General features: G+C 40.3%; 1 protein-coding gene across 1 annotated transcript in view; it reads right to left on the reverse strand.

Moving 5' to 3' along the window:
- Nucleotides 1-18,998, reverse strand: part of LOC122553394 (latent-transforming growth factor beta-binding protein 2-like) — a 366,328-nt gene that overhangs the window by 81,580 nt on the left and 265,750 nt on the right. Inside the window, exons 21-24 of the mRNA XM_043697103.1 lie at nt 18,269-18,394; nt 13,397-13,525; nt 5,400-5,522; nt 3,131-3,262 (exon numbers count right to left, since the gene is read on the reverse strand). Coding sequence (XP_043553038.1) covers nt 3,131-3,262; nt 5,400-5,522; nt 13,397-13,525; nt 18,269-18,394 — 510 coding nt within the window. The remainder of the gene's footprint in view (nt 1-3,130; nt 3,263-5,399; nt 5,523-13,396; nt 13,526-18,268; nt 18,395-18,998) is intronic.

An 18,998-nucleotide genomic window follows, 5' to 3' on the forward strand; every position in this document is an offset into this window, starting at 1 on the left:
ATTTAGGTAGTAATCTGCCTTCCTGTTCTTGCCACCAAAGTGGATAACCATACATTAAACTGCATCTGCCATGCATCTGTCCACTCACCTAACCTGTCTAGGTCACCTTGTAATCTCCTAACATCCTCCTCACATTTCACCCTGCCACCCAGCTTAGTATCATCAGCAAATTTGCTAATATTACTATTAATACCATCTTCTATATCATTAACATATATTGTAAAAAGCTGCGGTCCCAGCACGGATCCCTGCGGTACCCCACTGGTCAACGCCTGCCATTCCGAAAGGGAGCCGTTTATCACTACTCTTTTTGTTTCCTGTCAGCCAACCAATTTTCAATCCAAATCTGTACTTTGCACCCAATACCATGCGCCCTAATTTTGCCCACTAACCTCCTGTGTGGGACTTTATCAAAGGCTTTTGGAAAGTCCAGGTACACTACATCTACTGGATCTCCCTTGTCCATCTTCAGAATTACATCCTCAAAAAATTCCAGAAGATTAGTCAAGCCCCTTCATAAATCCATGCTGACTCCGACTTATCCTGTTACTGCTATCCAGATGTGTCGTAATTTCATCCTTTATAATTGACTCCAGCATCTTTCCCACCACTGAGGTCAGACTAACTGGTCTACAATTTCCTGCTTTCTCTCTCGCTCCTTTCTTAAAAAGTGGTACAACATTAGCCACCCTCCAATCCGCAGGAACTGATCCTGAGTCTATTGAACTCTGGAAAATAATCACCAACGCATCCACGATTTCTGGAGCCACCTCCTTCAGTACCCTGAGATGTAGACCATCAGGCCCTGGGGACTTAACAGCCTTCAGACCTAACAGTCTCTCCAACACCAATTCCTGGCAAATATAAATTCCCTTCAGTTCAGGTTCTTCAGCCACTGTTACCTCTGGGAGATTGCTTGTGTCTTCCCCAGTGAACACAGATCTGAAGTACCAATTCAGGCAAGACAAGGGTTGCTAAATTGAAGAAATAGCCGCCAACTTCAGCAAAGGCTCAATTTAGTATATTTCATAATGTCTAAGACTAAGAGGGATTGAGTTTCAGAACCATGAGATTATGCTGCAGCTCTGGTGTGGCCACATTTGGAGTATTATATACAGTTCTGGTTACTGCATATAGGAAGGATGTGAAAGGGTTCAGAGGAGATTTTCTAGGATGTTGATTGGTATGGAGGGAAGGTCTTACGAGGAAAGGCTGAGGGACTTAAGGATGTTTTCGTCAGAGAGAAGAAAGTTGAGAGGTGACTTAATTGAGATATATAAGATAATCAGAGGGTTAGATAGGGTGGACAGTGAGAGCCTTTTTCCTCGGATGGTGATGGCTAGCACGAGGGGACATAGCTTTAAATTGAGGGGTGACAGGTAGGACAGATGTCAGAGGTAGTGTCTTTACTCAGAGAGTAGTAGGGGCGTGGAACACACTGCCTACAACAGTGGTAGACTCGCCAACTTTAAGAGCATTTAAATGGGCATTGGATAGGCATATGGATGGCAATGGAATAGTGTAGATTAGATGGGCTTCAGATTGGTTTCACAGGTTGGCGCAGCATCAAGAGCTGATGGGCCTGTACTGCACAGTAATGTTCTATGTTCTATGCTTTATTTGTCAGCAACAAATCAAGTGGTTGAATTCTTCAGAAAAACAATGAAGAGCTAGTGAGTATTTAACTGGATACTAATCCAAACCAACCAGACTGATACAAAGATAGAAAATAACAGAGACTCAGCAGGATCTGGCAGCATCTATAGTGAGAGGGAGACAGAGTTAATGTTTTGAGTCTGATATGACTCTTCTTGAGACTTGCAGAGGAGGAGAAAATGATGTTTTACATTCTATCGACAGAGTGTGAGGAGGAGTGAGTGGAACAGATGGAGAGGGTGTAGGGCAAAATAGAAAGTGAGTGCAAATGGTGATAAAGGAGAGATTGGGATGTAAAATAGGTGTAAGCGATTGGTGTGGAAAGGAGTATATGGGTCCTTTCCGCTGAGGGGAAAGGCAAAAGGATACACGTAAGACATAGGACTGGGAGTTGTAACCAAATGGAAGACTGAGGTTACATTCTGAAATTGTTGAACTCAATGCTGAGTGCTAAAGGCTGCAAAAAAACTGACTGATGTAGTGCCAACAAGTCTTATAACACAATGTACTGGGGTTTTGTAGCTTTTCATTATGCAGAACAACTTGGAGGGGATACTGAAAACAACAGGAATCTAGGATAAGTTCTGATGCCGTTTCCAGGTTTCTTACTGCAGAATTTTCCAATGCAAAGATGGAACAAAAAAAATTGCTGTTGCCATGACGAATGAATAAACAGATATTGGTTGACTGTTCCAGTGATGGGATCGTTTCAATTTCAGGGTGGGAAAGAAAACTGTTGATTGAACAACTCTGGTTATTGTTCAGTCACAGATGTCAGATGGCGATACAAAGAAAAAGCAGCTTGCTTTTCACTTGTGAATTCATGCTTTGCATCATTTGAAAGAGGTTCGAATTTCACTGACAAATTACTCCTAGACATGTATAGACTCATTTTGCACAGAATTGTGCATAAAGATGCTACTTTTACCTTTGACTGAGGTGTAATTTCGGTGCAATGATCAGGTAGTTTTGGTCCATGTGCGAAGATTGTTGAAATGCAGAGGTGCAGTGAGCGGAGAGTGAATGCGCTTGACTTCAAGGAACCATTTTCCTCTTTGAAGAACCCTCATATAATTCAAGTTAATTGTACTCATGGGTGGGGGGGATTTGCCACTAAAATGAAGCAAAGAACTGCGGATGCTGGGCACCTGAGGCAAAAACTGAAATCACATGAGAAACTCAGCAGGTCTGGCAGCATTGTCAGAGAGAAAGCAGAGTTAACATTTCGGGTCCAGAATGTGGAATGAGGAAGGGCTTATGCCCGAAACATCGATTCTCCTGCTTCTCGGATGCTGCCTGACCAGCTGTGCTTTTCCAGCATCACAATCTCGACTGATCTCCAGCATCTGCAGTCCTCACTTTCTCCTACAATTAAATGGATTGTCTAAGAACTCTAAGACTAACAAAGCATGAATTACTTTGTGGAAATAGTCTAATTCCATCACATCATTCTTAATTCTTAAAGAATGCTCACCAATGCATTCTCCGATCGCTGTACGTTGGAAACCAGGTTGGCATCTTACGATGCACTGGTAGGACCCAACCGTATTCTCACATTTCCAGACTCCACAGACTGAGCTGCCATATAAACTGCATTCATCGATATCTAAATACACAAAAATACAAGCAAAGGGGTTGATCATCATTAGAAAGCATTAATACATTGCTTCATAAATGTGCATATTCTTAAAAGGATTTACACTTGTTTAAAGATTAATATTAGAAGAGTATGTTTTGATTCGTGAGCACTGGCACCAGTGCTGGGTATGATGTGGAGGTGCCAATGTTAGACTGAAGTCACCTGACGAAGGCATGTGACTTCTGACCAGTATTGGGGTAAGTGGGTTTACCATGAGATGTTCTAGATCTGAAGTACGCTGGAAACATAGTGTTCTTGCAAATTGTATAACTAGGGAAGTACAGAGGATTTTAAAAGTAACTAGCGGGGGTAAGGTATCAAATATGGAGAGGCACAGTATATCAAAGAAATAAGGCACGTAAAGAAAATGGTTATTTGAGAAATGAGAGTTAGAGGTGGGGGGAAAAGTCAGAGAAAAGAACATAGCAGCACATCAAAACTAGATGTTATCAAGATAACCAAAAGAAAATCGAAGGACTTTTGCATGGACAAGAAATATTGGGTGCTTGTGATGAAGGGACAGGAATGATCATGGGTGATTTTACATATAAACTGGAAAAATAAGATTGGCAGTAGCAATTTGGATGAGAAGTTCACAGAATGATTTAGACATAGGTTCTTAGAACAGCATATTCTGGAACTGACTGGGCAGCAGGTTAGTTTAGATTTGGCGAGCTGAGTCACATGTGTTTTTATTAGATTCCCTACAGTGTGGAAACAGGCACTTTAGCCCAACAAGTCCACACCGACCCTCTGAAGAGTAACCCACCCAGACTCATTTCCCTACATTTACCCCTGAATAATACACCTAATGCTATGGGCAATTTAGCATGGCCAATTCACCTCACCTGCACATTTTTGGACTGTGGGAGGAAACCCACATAAACACAGGGAGAAGGTGCAAACTCCACACAGACAGTCGCCCGCTGGAACCGGGGTCCCTGGCACTGTGAGGCAGCAGTACTAACCACTGTGCTGCCCCAAAGGGATTGGACAGTTTTGGATTAGGTATCAGTTTCACTGCTTTTCACAGGTTTGTTTCTCTCCACCAGGCCTCGGGAGATCTCTTGCCGTGTCTTACCAAACCCACCTCATTAACTACCTACCTGCCCCAATGGCACCCCTTCGCTCAATTCTAGACTCATTTTATTACCCTGGGGGAACTTGCCACACACACAGGCTATCTGCCAAAAGATTGGCATCCCTGTCACCGATGCCATTTTTAAAAGGTCACTGTGCCTAGACAATCACTGGCATTCCATAACTGCCCTGCTTTTGAAGGGCAGACATTCCCCAGATGACACCATGATACCTCAACAGGGATCTGAAGATCCCGGAGAACAGGGTGGGGCAGATGAGGGCTATCTCCTTCCCAGAGGACTGGCAGAGGAGGTTACGCCAGGAGACCCTGGCAGCCTGGTCCAAGGTTGACACTGGGTCAGTGCTGCATCTATAATCCGGAGGAATAAAAGGTAAAATTGCCATGGTCCCCAAGGACCATTGCACTGGCTCTCTCTCTCTCCCCAGTGAGAGATAGAGAGAGTGATCAGTGGTGGTGGTTTAATGGAGGATCACTTTAGCGTCAGCCTGTGCAGGAATTCGACCTACACTGTTGACATCACTTTGCATTGCAAATTGGCCATCCAGCCAACTGACCTAGTGGAACTCCAATCATCCCCACCCCCACCCTTCCAACCACAGTGAGGACACAGTGTCACACAAAGAACAATGCTTTTCACTGCTCTGCCAGAGTCAATACCACATTCCTCCCTCCCACACTCATTCTATCTCTGCTATCGCATCCAATGTTCATGAGCTGTCACCCTCACTGTTGCCTGAAGATAGACTCTGATGAGACAACAAACTGTTGGAGACAATTGAAACAAGTGAAAGGTAACAGAGATATGTTTTGTCATTTCAGACACCCTTTTGTAATTTTCTGCAACGGATTTTTAAGTTTTGGAAATGGCTGTCCACATGTTTCCATCTACAACATAACTAATGTCAAATAATCATTACTGTACAATTTCATAGACAACATAGGTTGTTAATAAAACACTAAAGTCTAAAATAAAGCAGTTAATATTTGTAAATTGTTTCTTACCTATACATTGTTCTGCTTCAGGTAAATGTGTGAAACCTGCATCACATCTACACATATATGATCCATCGGTATTTATGCATTGTCCCCCTGAACATTTAGTTTCGTCACTGCATTCATCCACATCTGCAGGATGACCAATATAGATGAAGCAATGAACTTAGACAAAATATCTAAATGGACAGTTTAACATGAAATATCGTGCTGACAGGAAAAATGTACAATACATAGTAGATAGAAATAATGGATTATCATATATTTTCAATTGATTAGATTCCCTACAGTGTGGAAACAGGCCATTTGGCCCAACAAGTGCACACTGACCCTCTGACTGATGCACCCAACACTATGGGCAATTTAGCATGGCCAATTCACCTCACCTGCACATCTTTGGATTGTGGGAGGAAACCGGAGCAGACACGGGGTCTGTCTGTGTGGAGTTTGCACAGTCATCCAAGGCTGGAATCAAACCCGGGTTCCAGGTGCTGTAAGGCTGCAGTGCTAACCACTGAGCCACCGTGCTGCCCTATATTCCATATATATTGTTTAAAAAACCAAGTCTAATGTTGAATTGAGTTAGTTGGCTTATAGGCTCAATATTCATCATTTCTATTTGATGCAGAATAGCCAGAAATGAAGCCAGCACAATGCTGCTGCTTTGTCTGCAGTTGCTTTGTCTGCAGTTGCCCTTATATTTAACAAGTGAAATACACCACATGGCCCTAAGTAAAAAACTGCACATGAAAATCTAATTGCAGGACATTGTTGTGATGCTCATCAAGGTTAAATGGATCTGAGCCTGAAAGAACTGCTCCCTAACTAGTAAAGTTTAGCATTTTGTATTTGCTGCCTGTAGACTCAAGGGGCGTTAGAAAAGCCAATTGTGTGCAACCTCAAGCATTTAGTTCCATGTTTTAAATTAGTCAGTCTTTTGTCTTGTAATGCCTTAAAAACAGTAATTCTCTTTTAAATTATATAACAAGCATAAGTATCGCTTTGGCTCTGTAAGTTTAAGAATTAAGTTCTTATAACTATGAGGTTCTGTTTTTTACTGTCTTCTTTGAACGTATCCTGCTGTATTTTGTAGGCGTACCTTGCTACTAGCATTAACATACTGATTTTACAAATGGTTTGTGCAGGCATAAGTATGGAGTGATTTTGGTTTTAAGAGTCATAGAAACCTACATCACAGAAAAGCCTCTTCAGCCCATCATGTTTGCACAGTCAAAAATGGCCACTTACCTATTCTAATCCCATTTTTCAGCATTTGACTCATAATCGTGTATGCCTTAGCTCCACAAGTGCATATCTAAATATTTCTGAAATGTGATGAGGATTTCTGCCTGTACCATCCTTACAGGCAGTGAGTTCCAGATTCCTACTACCCTCTGGGTGAAAACATTTTTCCCCACAACTTAACTTTCTGCCCCTTCCCTTCTATTTATGTCCCTGGATCATTGATCCCTCCATCAAGGGGAAAGGTTCTTCCTGGCCAACCTATCGATGCCCCCTCCAATTTGATACATCTCAATAGTGTCCCCTCTCAATCTCCACTGATCTAAGGAAAACAACTCCAGTCTATCCAATCTCTCTTCGTAACTGAAACTCTCCAGGCCAGGCAATATCCTGGTAAATCTCCTCTGCATCCTCTTCAATGCTATCATATCCCTCCCATAATGTGGATTCCAGAACTGCACACAATACTCTAGCTATGGCCTAGCCAACATTTTGTACAGTTCCAGCATAACATCCCTGATCTTAAATCTATGCCTCAATTAATAAAGGCAAGTATCTTGTTTGCCTTTTGAGCCACTTTATCTACCTGTCCTGATACCTTAAGGGACTGGTGGATATGCACACCAAGGTCCCCCTGATTTTCGGTGCTTCTCAGGGTCCCACCATTCATCATATATTCCTTTGGTTATTTGACCTGCCCACTTCATATTTATCCAGATTGAATTTCAGTTACCATTGATCAGCCCATCTGACCAGCCTATCTATATCCTCCTGTACTCTAAGGTTATCCTTCTTGCTATTTAGGGCTGTTTGCAAAACTATGTACCATTTTGCACTCTTTTGCTATTTTTTTCACTAACTTGTGCAAAGTCACTGTAAAAATTTACACCCCACTGAAGACGTGCTTTTCACCATAATACACTGATAACTCCAATAAAATCAAAATGCTGCAAATTCTAGAAATCTGAAAGAAACACAAAGAAACTCAGTATTAATGTTTTGAGTCTGATATGACTCTTTTTCAGACTCAAAATGTTAACTCTGTTTTTCTCTCTCCACAGATTCTGCTCAGCCTGCCGAGTTTCTCTAGTGTTCCCTGTGTTTGATGTGCACTTATAACTGGCTGGCTTCATGAGAATTCTTCAGGACGTGCAATATTGACACCTGGACATCAAGTAGGCATTTGAGACAATGAGCCCAGAAGTTCATCATCTCAAATAACTGGACAAAGAAACTGTCGCAAGGCACCCATTATCTTATTAGAAGGCCATTAAACTTAATGAAAGGACAGGAGAACCCTAATGAGAATGACTGTCCCACATATATCTGATAGCATAGGGTACCAGCCAGGAGTTCACAGAAAGTGACATCTGTAGATGACTGTCATCCTTCAGAACCCAATTACTGACTGAACACACACTACCTAAACCAATCAGAAAGAAATCCTGTACTTTCTGTATCAATCAAAGTCTAGAAAACCACAGATTATAAATTGGGAAAGTTTTATGAGCAGACAGAAGAGCATTTAGCTGGTGTCAGTTCGAAGGATTGCGGATTGATTTAGTTTTTTGCTTGGCGAAAATTCCCCTCATTTGGAAATATCTTGGATTTGGTTCGTAGGTGTCCTAGTTGAAGTTGGATATATGATGCATTTCTCCTGGAGAAAGCTGTTAATTTAGAAAATAGATAACCTCAGTATAAGGGTTTAGTTTAAAAGTTCCACACCCTAAGTGTTTGGTTGATACCCTGAAGGGGTTAGTCAAAGCTGAGACAGTCTAAGCTCAGTGCGTGAATGCTCAAGGATCACAGAGGGTGGTTCACATGTGAAATGAAATGCCAGAGGAAGTGGTAGATGCAAGTACAGTTACAACATGTAAAAGACATTTGGACAGGTACATTAAAAGAAAAGGTTTAGAAAAATATGAGTCAGATGCAAGCAAGTGGGAATGGTTTAATTTGGGAAACTTAGTCAGCATAGATGAGTTGGACTGAAGGGTATGTTTCTGTGCTGTATGACCCGATGACTCTAAGAGGATATCTGACTCTCACGATCAGGAGTCGAAAGTAACATTTAAGTCAAACTATAGATATGATAGAGAAGGAAATTCTCTCTGCTGGTTAAGTACGTGAAATAATAATTCATATTCTGTATTTTGACTGTGTGTCTTTAAATCTTCCAAATTGTATTATACGTACATTTTTGATTTAATGTATTCAATCTTCTTTTCCTTCATGTGAATTAACTGCTGTTTTATTGTTAAAACCAGATCTGCAGCATTGTGTGCTTATAGTTCAGTGAAAGACCATCTCTTCAAATTAAAAAAAAACTTAAATATGATTCATCAAGCCAGATTTCAGCCTTGGACTCTGACTTATTCAGGAATAACATCAGCTGGGATTAAACAGATTCATACTGACTTCTAATACTACACTTTGTCCAAGTCAAACCAAATATGAGGGTACAATGAGCTGCTAGCTAAGGATTTAAAACAAATAACATTTGGCAACTGAAATAAAGGATCAATCTATTAAATTAATTAATAATAATTGTTACAATGACATAGATGCTGCAAGTATACCCTTGGATTCAGTGGCCAGTTGATTCTGTAATTGATCTGAACATGGTGTTGACTAACACTGCTTTATAAGTGCTTGTTACCAGTCCTGGGAGAGTAACAAAACAATCCACTTAAAATGGGGAGGAAGATCCATGACTTGAATACATATTGTTTCAGTTTTTCTAATGCCAGATAAAGTGAATACTTCATGAGGTGACATGGTTTGAGACATATATTGCTTTAATTCACAATATTATGCTGTGTACTGGGTACTAGTTAATGTTAGAATTTCATAATTTAACCGATCAGACATATATTCATGGAAATTATACAAAATAAATGAAATGCAACACTATCCTACTATTTAACGGATTGTCTTGTATAACGTAAATGGAATACATCTTCTGCCTCCTCCCTTACAGTTACAGTGCACTTTGATGCCTGATTAATCTTGCTGTCCTGATTCCAAAGTCCAGTGTAGTTTTTAAAGGTGTTAAGATTGTGCTTTATTCCTTTTCTTTATACCTGTCTTTTAAATACATTCTGCACTAACGTGTTGTATTGCGAAGAGCAGGGAAACCCTGCTTTCTAATTTCCCTCACTTCAATTTTGCTTTCTGTCAAATTGTTGAAAGAATCCAAACTATTTATCAATCATGGATTGGAATTTCCCTGTCTCCTGGAGTCCAAGTGTTTTGTGACGACAGATCAGTGGTGCTTGATCTGCCCTACCTCAAAGTGACTTTACTCATCCGATCTTCCACTCTCCGGATGCTGAGTTCCAAAGGGAAATGTAGCAGGGCGGAAGTGATGTCTGAGACCAGACATTTTCACATGGTAAGGCTGGTTATTTGCTGACGTTAAATTGCACAGATGAAAGAGAATGGTGGGTTGTGGCCAGGGAACATGCATTGAACAGAGAGCACATGAAAAGGCCCTTCAGCCAACAATGCCTGTGCTGATCATGATGCAATCCTAAACTAATCCCACTGCTTGCTCGTGGTCTGCATCTCTCTGTCTTCCCTTCATATGTCTATCTAAATGCCTCTTCAACTTTGCTATCATAATGCAAGTATGTTTTTGTGAAGAACTAGTGGCAAAATGACCAGGACAAGCACTTGGTGAGCAGCAGCCATGTAGTATCATCGGAACAGGAGTAGACCGTTCAGCCCCTCGAGCCTATTCTGTCATTTAATGAGATCATGGTTAATCTGTGCCCAACCCAGTGTGACATTTGTCTGATACCCCTTAGTACCTTCATTTAACAAAAACAAATCCATGTCAGATTTAAAATTAACAATTCATCTAGAAGCAACTGCCATTTGTGGAAGAGAGCTCCAAATCTCTCCCATCTTTTATGTGTTGAAGTGCTTCCTAATATCTCTCCCAAATGGTCTAGCTCTAGGTTTTGGGCTATGGCCCTCTCGGACTGACATGTTGCGAATTGTTTCTCAGTGAAAGAGAAATGAACCTGAGAGGTTTGAATGGATGGAACAAGGTAGTCACCATTCATTGGTGAAATTCCAACCACCATTTATGGCATCAGGAAAACTTTTCTTGGTCAAGAATCTGATTTCTTTTATTCATATCATTTTTCCCCTTCCTTTCTTGCTATTGCTCATAGAATACAGGGAGAGGAAAATTCTACCCATGGAGACAAGTGATCAAATTACTTATGGTTAGGTCTCTGAGGTCTCCAATTAGCTTAATAAATACTTTTCTTCTGAATTTCGATTCACGACCCAGCATGCGGTTTTCCTGAGAAACTAAGTTTTTCAGAGGAAGCTATAGCTCAAAGCAAATTTTGGCATAATTGAAGCTAAGTTCCATGGACAAAAACAACGAAAATGTCCTGAAATGTAACATAGCTCTAGGTGGTAACATCTCTTGTTGCAATAGCAAATCTAAAATATCACGTTTTGGCTATTTGACAGTACACAGAGTGCACATAAGTTTGGCCAGAGAAACATCCAGCAATGTTTTTTTCAAAGCGTCTCTGGCAATCTGCTCACATCTACAATTACATAACACCAAATGAATTACCTCATGAAAGTTGCAGAGTGGGTTAAGACTAAACTGCTCAGAGGCAAATGTTCTGAAATGGCTAAGCACGTGTGTCTGCTGTTCCCATTTATATGTTGAAGTTGTGGTTTGAAGAAAGTGTTTTTTTTATTATCAAAGTGCGTTCCCAGAAGCTTTCACAAATTGAAACTTTAATGAGTATTTCCTTCTGAGGTTTACAAGGTGTTCACCATTTCATTCCTCTGACTGCTGGTATTTGCATTCACCCTCCAACACTCCTCAAATCTATGGGACAACTGTATGACTGCATGGCATGTTAAATCTGGAATCACAAACAGTTGGACGTAAACGTAGGCAAGTGTGAGATTATGCATCAAAGTGAAGAAGACAATCAGGGATTAAAGAAGATGGCATCAATCCTAAAACAGAGGAAGGAACAAAAGCAGAAGCAGGAAAAAGATTTGTCAAGCAGAAACATGAAACGAGGAAGTGTTTATTTATTTGTTCGTGGGACATGAGTGTTGCAGCTGGACCAGCATATATTATCCATCCCTAATTATCCTGGAGAAAGTAATGGTGAGCAGCTTTCTTGAACTGCGGCTGTCAATGGTTACAGGGACAACAACAATGCTGTCAGGAAAAGGGTCTCAGGATTTTTGCTCAGCGACAATGTTGGAACAGGGATATATGTGCCAATCCAGGAAGATGAGAACAAGCATAGTGGTCCCATACATCCGCTATACTTCATCTTTAAGGTGGTTGAGTTTGTGGGTTTTTAGAACGTGCTTTCAAAAGTATCTTGGTCAGTTAGTCCAGTGCATCTTGCAAATGGTCAACACTATTCCCGTCATGTAGCGGTAGTGAAGGGAATTGGCTTTGAAGGTTGTGGAGGAATACAGATCAAGTGGGCTGCTCTGTCCTGGACAGTGTCAAACTCTTTGAGTGTTATTAGAGTGAACCCCATCCAAGGAAAATGTGAGGACTGCAGATCCTGGAAAGCAGAATTGAGAGTGTGGTGCTGGAAAAGCACAGCCGGTCTGGCAGCATCCGAGGAACAGGAGATTTGACATTTCAGGCATAAGCTCATCATCAGGATGAAGGGTTCATGCTCAAAACGTCAATTCTCCTACTCCTCGGATGCTGCCAGACCTGTTGCGCTTTTCCAGAATCACACTCGCAACTCTGAACCCCATCCAGGTATCTGAATGGTATTTCATCACATACCTCTGTAGATGGTGGACAGGTATTGAGGTGATGAGATGTGAGTTATTTGCCACAGAAACCCTAGTCTCTGACACTCTTTTGTAACCATATTGTCAAAGTTCAGCTTCTGGTCAATGGTAACCTCTAGGATGTTGGTGATGGTGTGTTCAGTGATGATAACGTGATTGAACATCAAAGGAAATTAACAGAGATAAATTACTTTAAGGGTATAAAAAGAATGGAATTGATTTTTTGCACTAACCTGACACAGTGACCAATAACATACAGCACTGACTTCAGAGTTCCATTTCAACCCATCATCTAAACTCCTAATCAGGTGAGATACTGGGATTGAAATTGGCTTTCAGCTATGGAATAAAATGGGTGGCCTTAAATTGGCAGCCTAGATTACATTACCATGGCTGAATTTTATTTCTTACTGAAGTGATAAGCATACTATTATTGATTCTGTCCTCCTGCCAAAGAGCAGAGCCATCTTCACCACTAGCCCAATGGACTAAAGAATTAGAATTAGAATCCCAACAGTGTGGAAACAGGCCCTTTGGCCCAACAAGTCCACACCGAACCTCCAAAGAGTAACCCACCCAGACCCATTCCCCTACATTTACACCAGACTCATGCACCTAACCTACACATCCCTGAACACTACGGGCAATTTAGCATGGCCAATTCACCTAACCTGCACATCTTTGGATTGTGGGAGGAAACCCACACAGACGCGGGGAGAATGTGCAAACTCCACACAGGCAGGCACCCAAGAGTGGGAATTAAACCCGGATCCCTGGTGCTGTGAGGCAGTAGTGCTAGCCACTGAGGCACTACGCCACTCCTAAAGAAATTGGAAATAAGAAAAAAAGAGTTTCAAATCATAGCAAACTGCAATGTGCAAATCATAGGAGATGTAACATAAACCATACAAACAGTTAGGCTGCAAAGGCTTGAATATAATTAATGATCTTACCTTCACAGCCTGTTCCATCAGTAGTAGTGGTGTAGCCCTGAGCACAGAGACAGTGATAAGATCCTCCTTCATTGTTTATGCATTCTCCATTTGGACCACAGATGTCTCTGGCCAAGCATTCATTAATATCTATGGAGCAGAGAACATACTGCAGGAAGTATGACACTAACAGTGGGCGCCCAGAAACAAAAGCAAGAAACATTGACCCTAAAACCAAATTAACTAGAATTGGGACTTTTAACCATCCCCATTAATTATCCTCTGTTCTGAAGAAGAACTCTGTCTTGTCCATCACAGATGCTGCCAGGCCTGCTGAATTTCTCCAGCTATTTCAGATCTTCAGCATCACAGTTTTGTTTTATTTCATCCAACTAACTTTTCACAGTTTTCCTCATTGTTTGGGTCAGCTGTTTATTAGAGCCAATTGCTTTGGTCCAAATCTTCATCTTCAGATAAGGAAGAAAGCAGCTAGCCCACACACCGGTGAAAGTTGTGTGTTTCTGTTTCCGAGTACAGAACGTTTCATGTGGACTTTACAAAATTTTGGATACACAAGAGCTCTTGCAAAGTCAGCAATATCATGAAAATCCAAAATCTTTGAGGAAACTCCTTACACTAAGTAGCCACAATCCAACTGTAGTAATAAGCTGAAACAATCCTTTCATATATATTTTTGAAACACTGGGATGTGAATGTTGTCCCAGTCATCTTTGTCTGTATGTATAGAAACTAGTGATAGCAGTTCATGTCTTTTGATGGCCAGTTGGTGTTCGTGTATCCTGGTGGCAAGTTTCCTGCTAATTTGTCTGATGTAGTGTTTTTTTACAGTTCTTGCATGGTATCTTGTAAATAACATTAGTTTTGCTGGTTGTATCTAATGGATCCTTTAGGTTCATTAATCGCTGTTTAAGTGTGTTGGTAGGTTTGTGGGCTACTATGATGCCAAGGGGCCTTAAAAAATCAGGACAGCTAAACAGGACAGATTTCCAAAACATGAAACCAGATGGATCCAACACACCATGCTTCTATGGATTATCAAAAATACACAAAGCTAGTGCCCCACTCAGACCCATAGTGTCCCTACCTGGACAAGCAAAATAAAGACTTGCATGAGAATTCTTAGAGACATGACATTCTAACCAGAGCTCCATCAAAAAATACATCAATTTAGGCCCCATCTACCTTCCCTTGAAAAAAGAACCAGAAATGAGATCACCCACCTTAAGAAACCAAGACCTATAAATAGAGAGGCAGGACATACCACCAGTGCTTCACCGGAGACTCGCACTGATAAAGTTACCTAGTATAGTGATGAAATATCTGAAAACAAACCTTCAAGGTCAGTGAGCTAACTTACATACGTATCAGTAATCTTCCTAACTACTTGCTACACATGCATGGCCACTGTCAATGACTAATGTGAATAGATGGGGAGGCCCAAAGACCAAACCTCATGTAGCCCATTAGTTACTACCTTACACTACAAAAAGGACCTATGTTTTGTTTGTTTTATTTTAATTTTTTTTTGTTTCCTGTCTGCTAAATCAATCTCAGTCTATGTTAGCTACTTAACCTTAATTCCCTTTGCTTTAACTTTGCACATTAAACTCTGATTTGGGACATTGTAAAATGCTTTCTGGAAATCAATATTCACCAAATCCACTGCTTCTCCCTTATCTTTTCTGTTAGCTGTGTTCTGAAAAAGCTCAAGTAGGTTTGACAACCATGATTTCCCATTGATTAATCCTTGATGACTTTGTCTAAGTTACTTGTTAACTTATCTTTCACAGTACATGTCCTATATAATCGTTATAATAGACTCCGGGGTCTTCCTGACCACTGTTAATATACTAACTAATTTGTAACTTCACGTTTTCGTCTTCTCCCTTTTTTAAAACAATAGTGGGGTTACATTTGCCACCCTCCAACTTGCTGGCACTGTTGCAGAAACTATAAAATTTTGGAAACTGACAACTGACATATCCATTACTTCAATGGCCACTTCCTTTAGTAGCATGGAACATAGATAATCAAACCCTGGGGATTTATCAGCTTTGAGTCCCAATAATTTCTCTGGCACTATTTTCAAATTTAGTTCAATTTCTTTTTCTTTATGAGATTGTTGATTTCCTAACATTTCTGTGAAGATATATACTTTCATTCATGAAGATAGAAGTAATTATTTAATTGTCCTGTTTTTCCTTGTCCTACATTATCAAATTTCCTAATTTGTTCTGTGAGGGGCTTAAATTAGTCATCAGTCATATTTTCTCTTTATAACGAATGCAGAAGCTTTTACATCCTGATTTTATGTTTCTTCCAAGTTTACTCTTATACATGATTCTTATCTTAAGTAATCTCTTGTCTTTCTTTGTTGAATCCTAAACTGCTTCCAATCTGAATTTTTGTTACTTTCCTGACCAGCCTTACTTCCACCCCCTCCACAAACTATGCCTTCAACTGCCCCCAAATTGAGTGGCAGTCCTCTCCACCACAACCCGGTCACTCTGGTTAATCCCAGTCAGGAAGCCAGTCACTTTCTCAACATGGCAGTTAAACAGGACAGACTTCCAAAACATGAAACCAGATGGATCCAACACACCTCACTTCTATGGATTACCAAAAATACACAAACCTGGTGCCCCACTCAGACCCACAGACAATCGTTAAGGTGGTCAGATGCAACCCCTAAATGGACATTCATTGACTATTTATTTACTGCTGAGTTGTGAAAGACTCCAGTGTACCTTTTTGTCCAGAAACTAATTGACAATGTGACAGGCAGTCTCCAGTAACTATCTGCCCAGTTATTTCTCCCTGCTGGGTATGGAAAGTTGTATTTGCGAGTTTCTAGGTATTTAACATTTTGCTGATTAGTTTTGAGTGAAATCTAGTTTACTGAACATTTCAAAATAATTCATGGACTATTGCTCTGGACTATCGTTCTGGAATTTTCTGACAGCAGAGGGGTAAAGTTTTACTTTGGCTGTTGGCTACATGCCCTTCTGATTGACACAGTGGAAGGGAAACAGGATGGACCTGCAATGAGCGAGTTATTCCCTATCATTCACTTTCCCCGCTGAAATTGAATTTCACGTCTAGCCGATTTCACAAAGCGTGAAATATAAAAGACTTGTGCTCTTAACAAACTTGACTATTACTTCACAAACTCTCCATGACTTAATTAGAGTAATGGCTAAAGTGGCTGAATTGAATAATTGACCGAACTGTCAAAATGTTCTGTTGATAACTAAATAATAACAAAACAAACTATTGCTATCCAGTAAGACAGATATTAAAAATAAGGAAGCTAATAAATGTGCTCTTACACTGTAACTGCTTGTGATTGGTAGTGAGTCTTTGTTAAAGTAAAGTCTTTAGAAAGACAAAGCTATTCCTGTGCAGGAGAGCTGAAGAATGGTTTCTCTTGGCAATAGCCAACCTGCATTACAAGCTTTGTGATTCACCAAAATACTGAATGCTACATGAATGAAGACGACCCCTCACTAAATAACCTAATTTTTTCCACTGGGCATTATAATCCCAATCATGACCCTTGGGTGATGTTCCCCAATTCATCAGTAATTTTTAAATTCTGATTTAATCTTAGTTTGATTTTGTTTTCAAATTGTGCTTATTTGCTTTAATCAGAATCTTAATTAAAACTATTTTATTAAGCCACACTGAAACACCATAGGTGTTGGGTTCTTGATTATGGAGTGATTGAGATTTCAAAATAAGAATGTGATTTCATATTTGTTCAAATTTTCTGTGCCACATTTTATGGAATTTCTGTAAAGCACAATGTCTACTCTATGGATAAAATTGACACCTTGCAAATGGGGTGCACTTTGGACTTTTTACTTTGGACTTTAAAAGGCATATTATATCTTCTTGTCACTTTACTAACTTTCTTTACCTTAAATATGCTTAGGTCAAAAATTGCAATGAGTAAAACCTGGCCAACAATTTGACTCCTGGACTCTAACACATCAAACGTGAAAATATTAGCTGAAATATGCAATTTTTACAATGACAACATGCATATTGTAATTGAGAATAAAAATGAAATCTCATGCTTATTTTGAAATCTCAAATAGCCTTGTTACTTTTTTTTATTCATCCATTCATGGAATTTGGATATCTCTGGCTGGCCAACAATTATTGTGAGCTGTTTTCTTGATATACTGCAGGCCACAGACTGTAGGTAGACCCACAATGCCATTAGGGAAGAAATCCCAGGATTTTGACCCAGTGAAATATTTTCAAGTGAAGGTGGCAAGTGGCTTGGAGGGCAACTTACAGGTGGTGGTGTTCCCATGTGCTTGCACCTCTTGTACTTCCAGATGGAAGTGGTCGTGGGTTTGGAAGGTGCTAACGAAGGATCTTTGGCAAATTTCAACAGTGCATCTTGTAGATAGTACATACAGAGCTTTGGTGATGGAGGGAGTAAATGTTTGTGATGTAGTGCCAACCAAGTGGGCTGCTTTGTCTTGGATGGTGTCAAGCTTGTTGAGTGTCCAGGCAAGTGTAAAGTATTCCATCACACTCCTGACTTGTGACTCGCAAATGGTGCACAGAGACTCAGGAGGTAAGTTACTCCCTGCAGGATTCCTAGCCTCTGTTGTAGCCACTGTATTTATATGGCGAGTCCAGTTCAGTCGGCGATGGCAAGATGCAAAAAATGTGACTTTGGCATGTCACATAATCTCAATTGAATGAATTGTCCTATGAGAAAAATACCTGATAAACTTGAGCAGTCAATTATGATTCAGTGCTCTGTCAGGTCAAAATGAATTCTCATAAATGCTGGTATCATATTAACATGACTAACTTATTATAAGCATGTGTTCTTATCTTAACTGGTCTTACCTTGGCAGCCTGTACCATCAGGAGTAGTGGTGAAACCCCTGGCACAAATGCAGAAATAGGATCCTTCACTGTTAACACATTCTCCGTTTGGACCACAGACATCCTTGCTCAAGCATTCATTCATGTCTATAAAAGTATATTCATAGCAAAATTAGAAAAAAGATGGAAGACAGTAGAAAATAAACTCTCAACAATTCAATAGGAAATGCAACAAATTAATTGAATACAAAAAACAGAAATTGCTGGAAAAGCTCACCAGGTCAGGCAGCATCTGTGGAGAGAAATCAGACTTAACATTTCAGGTCAAGTGACCCTCCGAATGGTTCTGGGGAAGGGTCACTGCATTCGAAACATTGACTCTGAGAAATCAGAGCCAACGTTTCGAATGCAGTGACCCTTCCTCAGAACCATTCTGAGGAAGGGTCACTTGACCTGAAATGTTAAGTCTGATTTCTCTCCACAGGTGCTGCCAAATCAGCTGAGCTTTTCCAGCAATTTCTGTTTTTGGTTCCGATTTACGGCAACCGCAGTTCATTTCATTTCTTAATTAATTAAGTATGTTGGAACAGCAGGATGTTTCTTACATGACGTTTTCCATTGCTTATTTTTATGTCACCATTTCACACACTTCCTTCTAGCTTTTTCTTGGTGCACCCCACCTCCCCGTGTCGTGCTTAATAATCATGATGTGGAGCAGTCTTGTTCAAATGTAATTTTTCTATCAAAACCT

The sequence above is a fragment of the Chiloscyllium plagiosum genome, chromosome 10 (genome assembly GCF_004010195.1).
Source record: "Chiloscyllium plagiosum isolate BGI_BamShark_2017 chromosome 10, ASM401019v2, whole genome shotgun sequence".
NCBI classification, from domain to species: Eukaryota; Metazoa; Chordata; class Chondrichthyes; order Orectolobiformes; family Hemiscylliidae; genus Chiloscyllium; species Chiloscyllium plagiosum.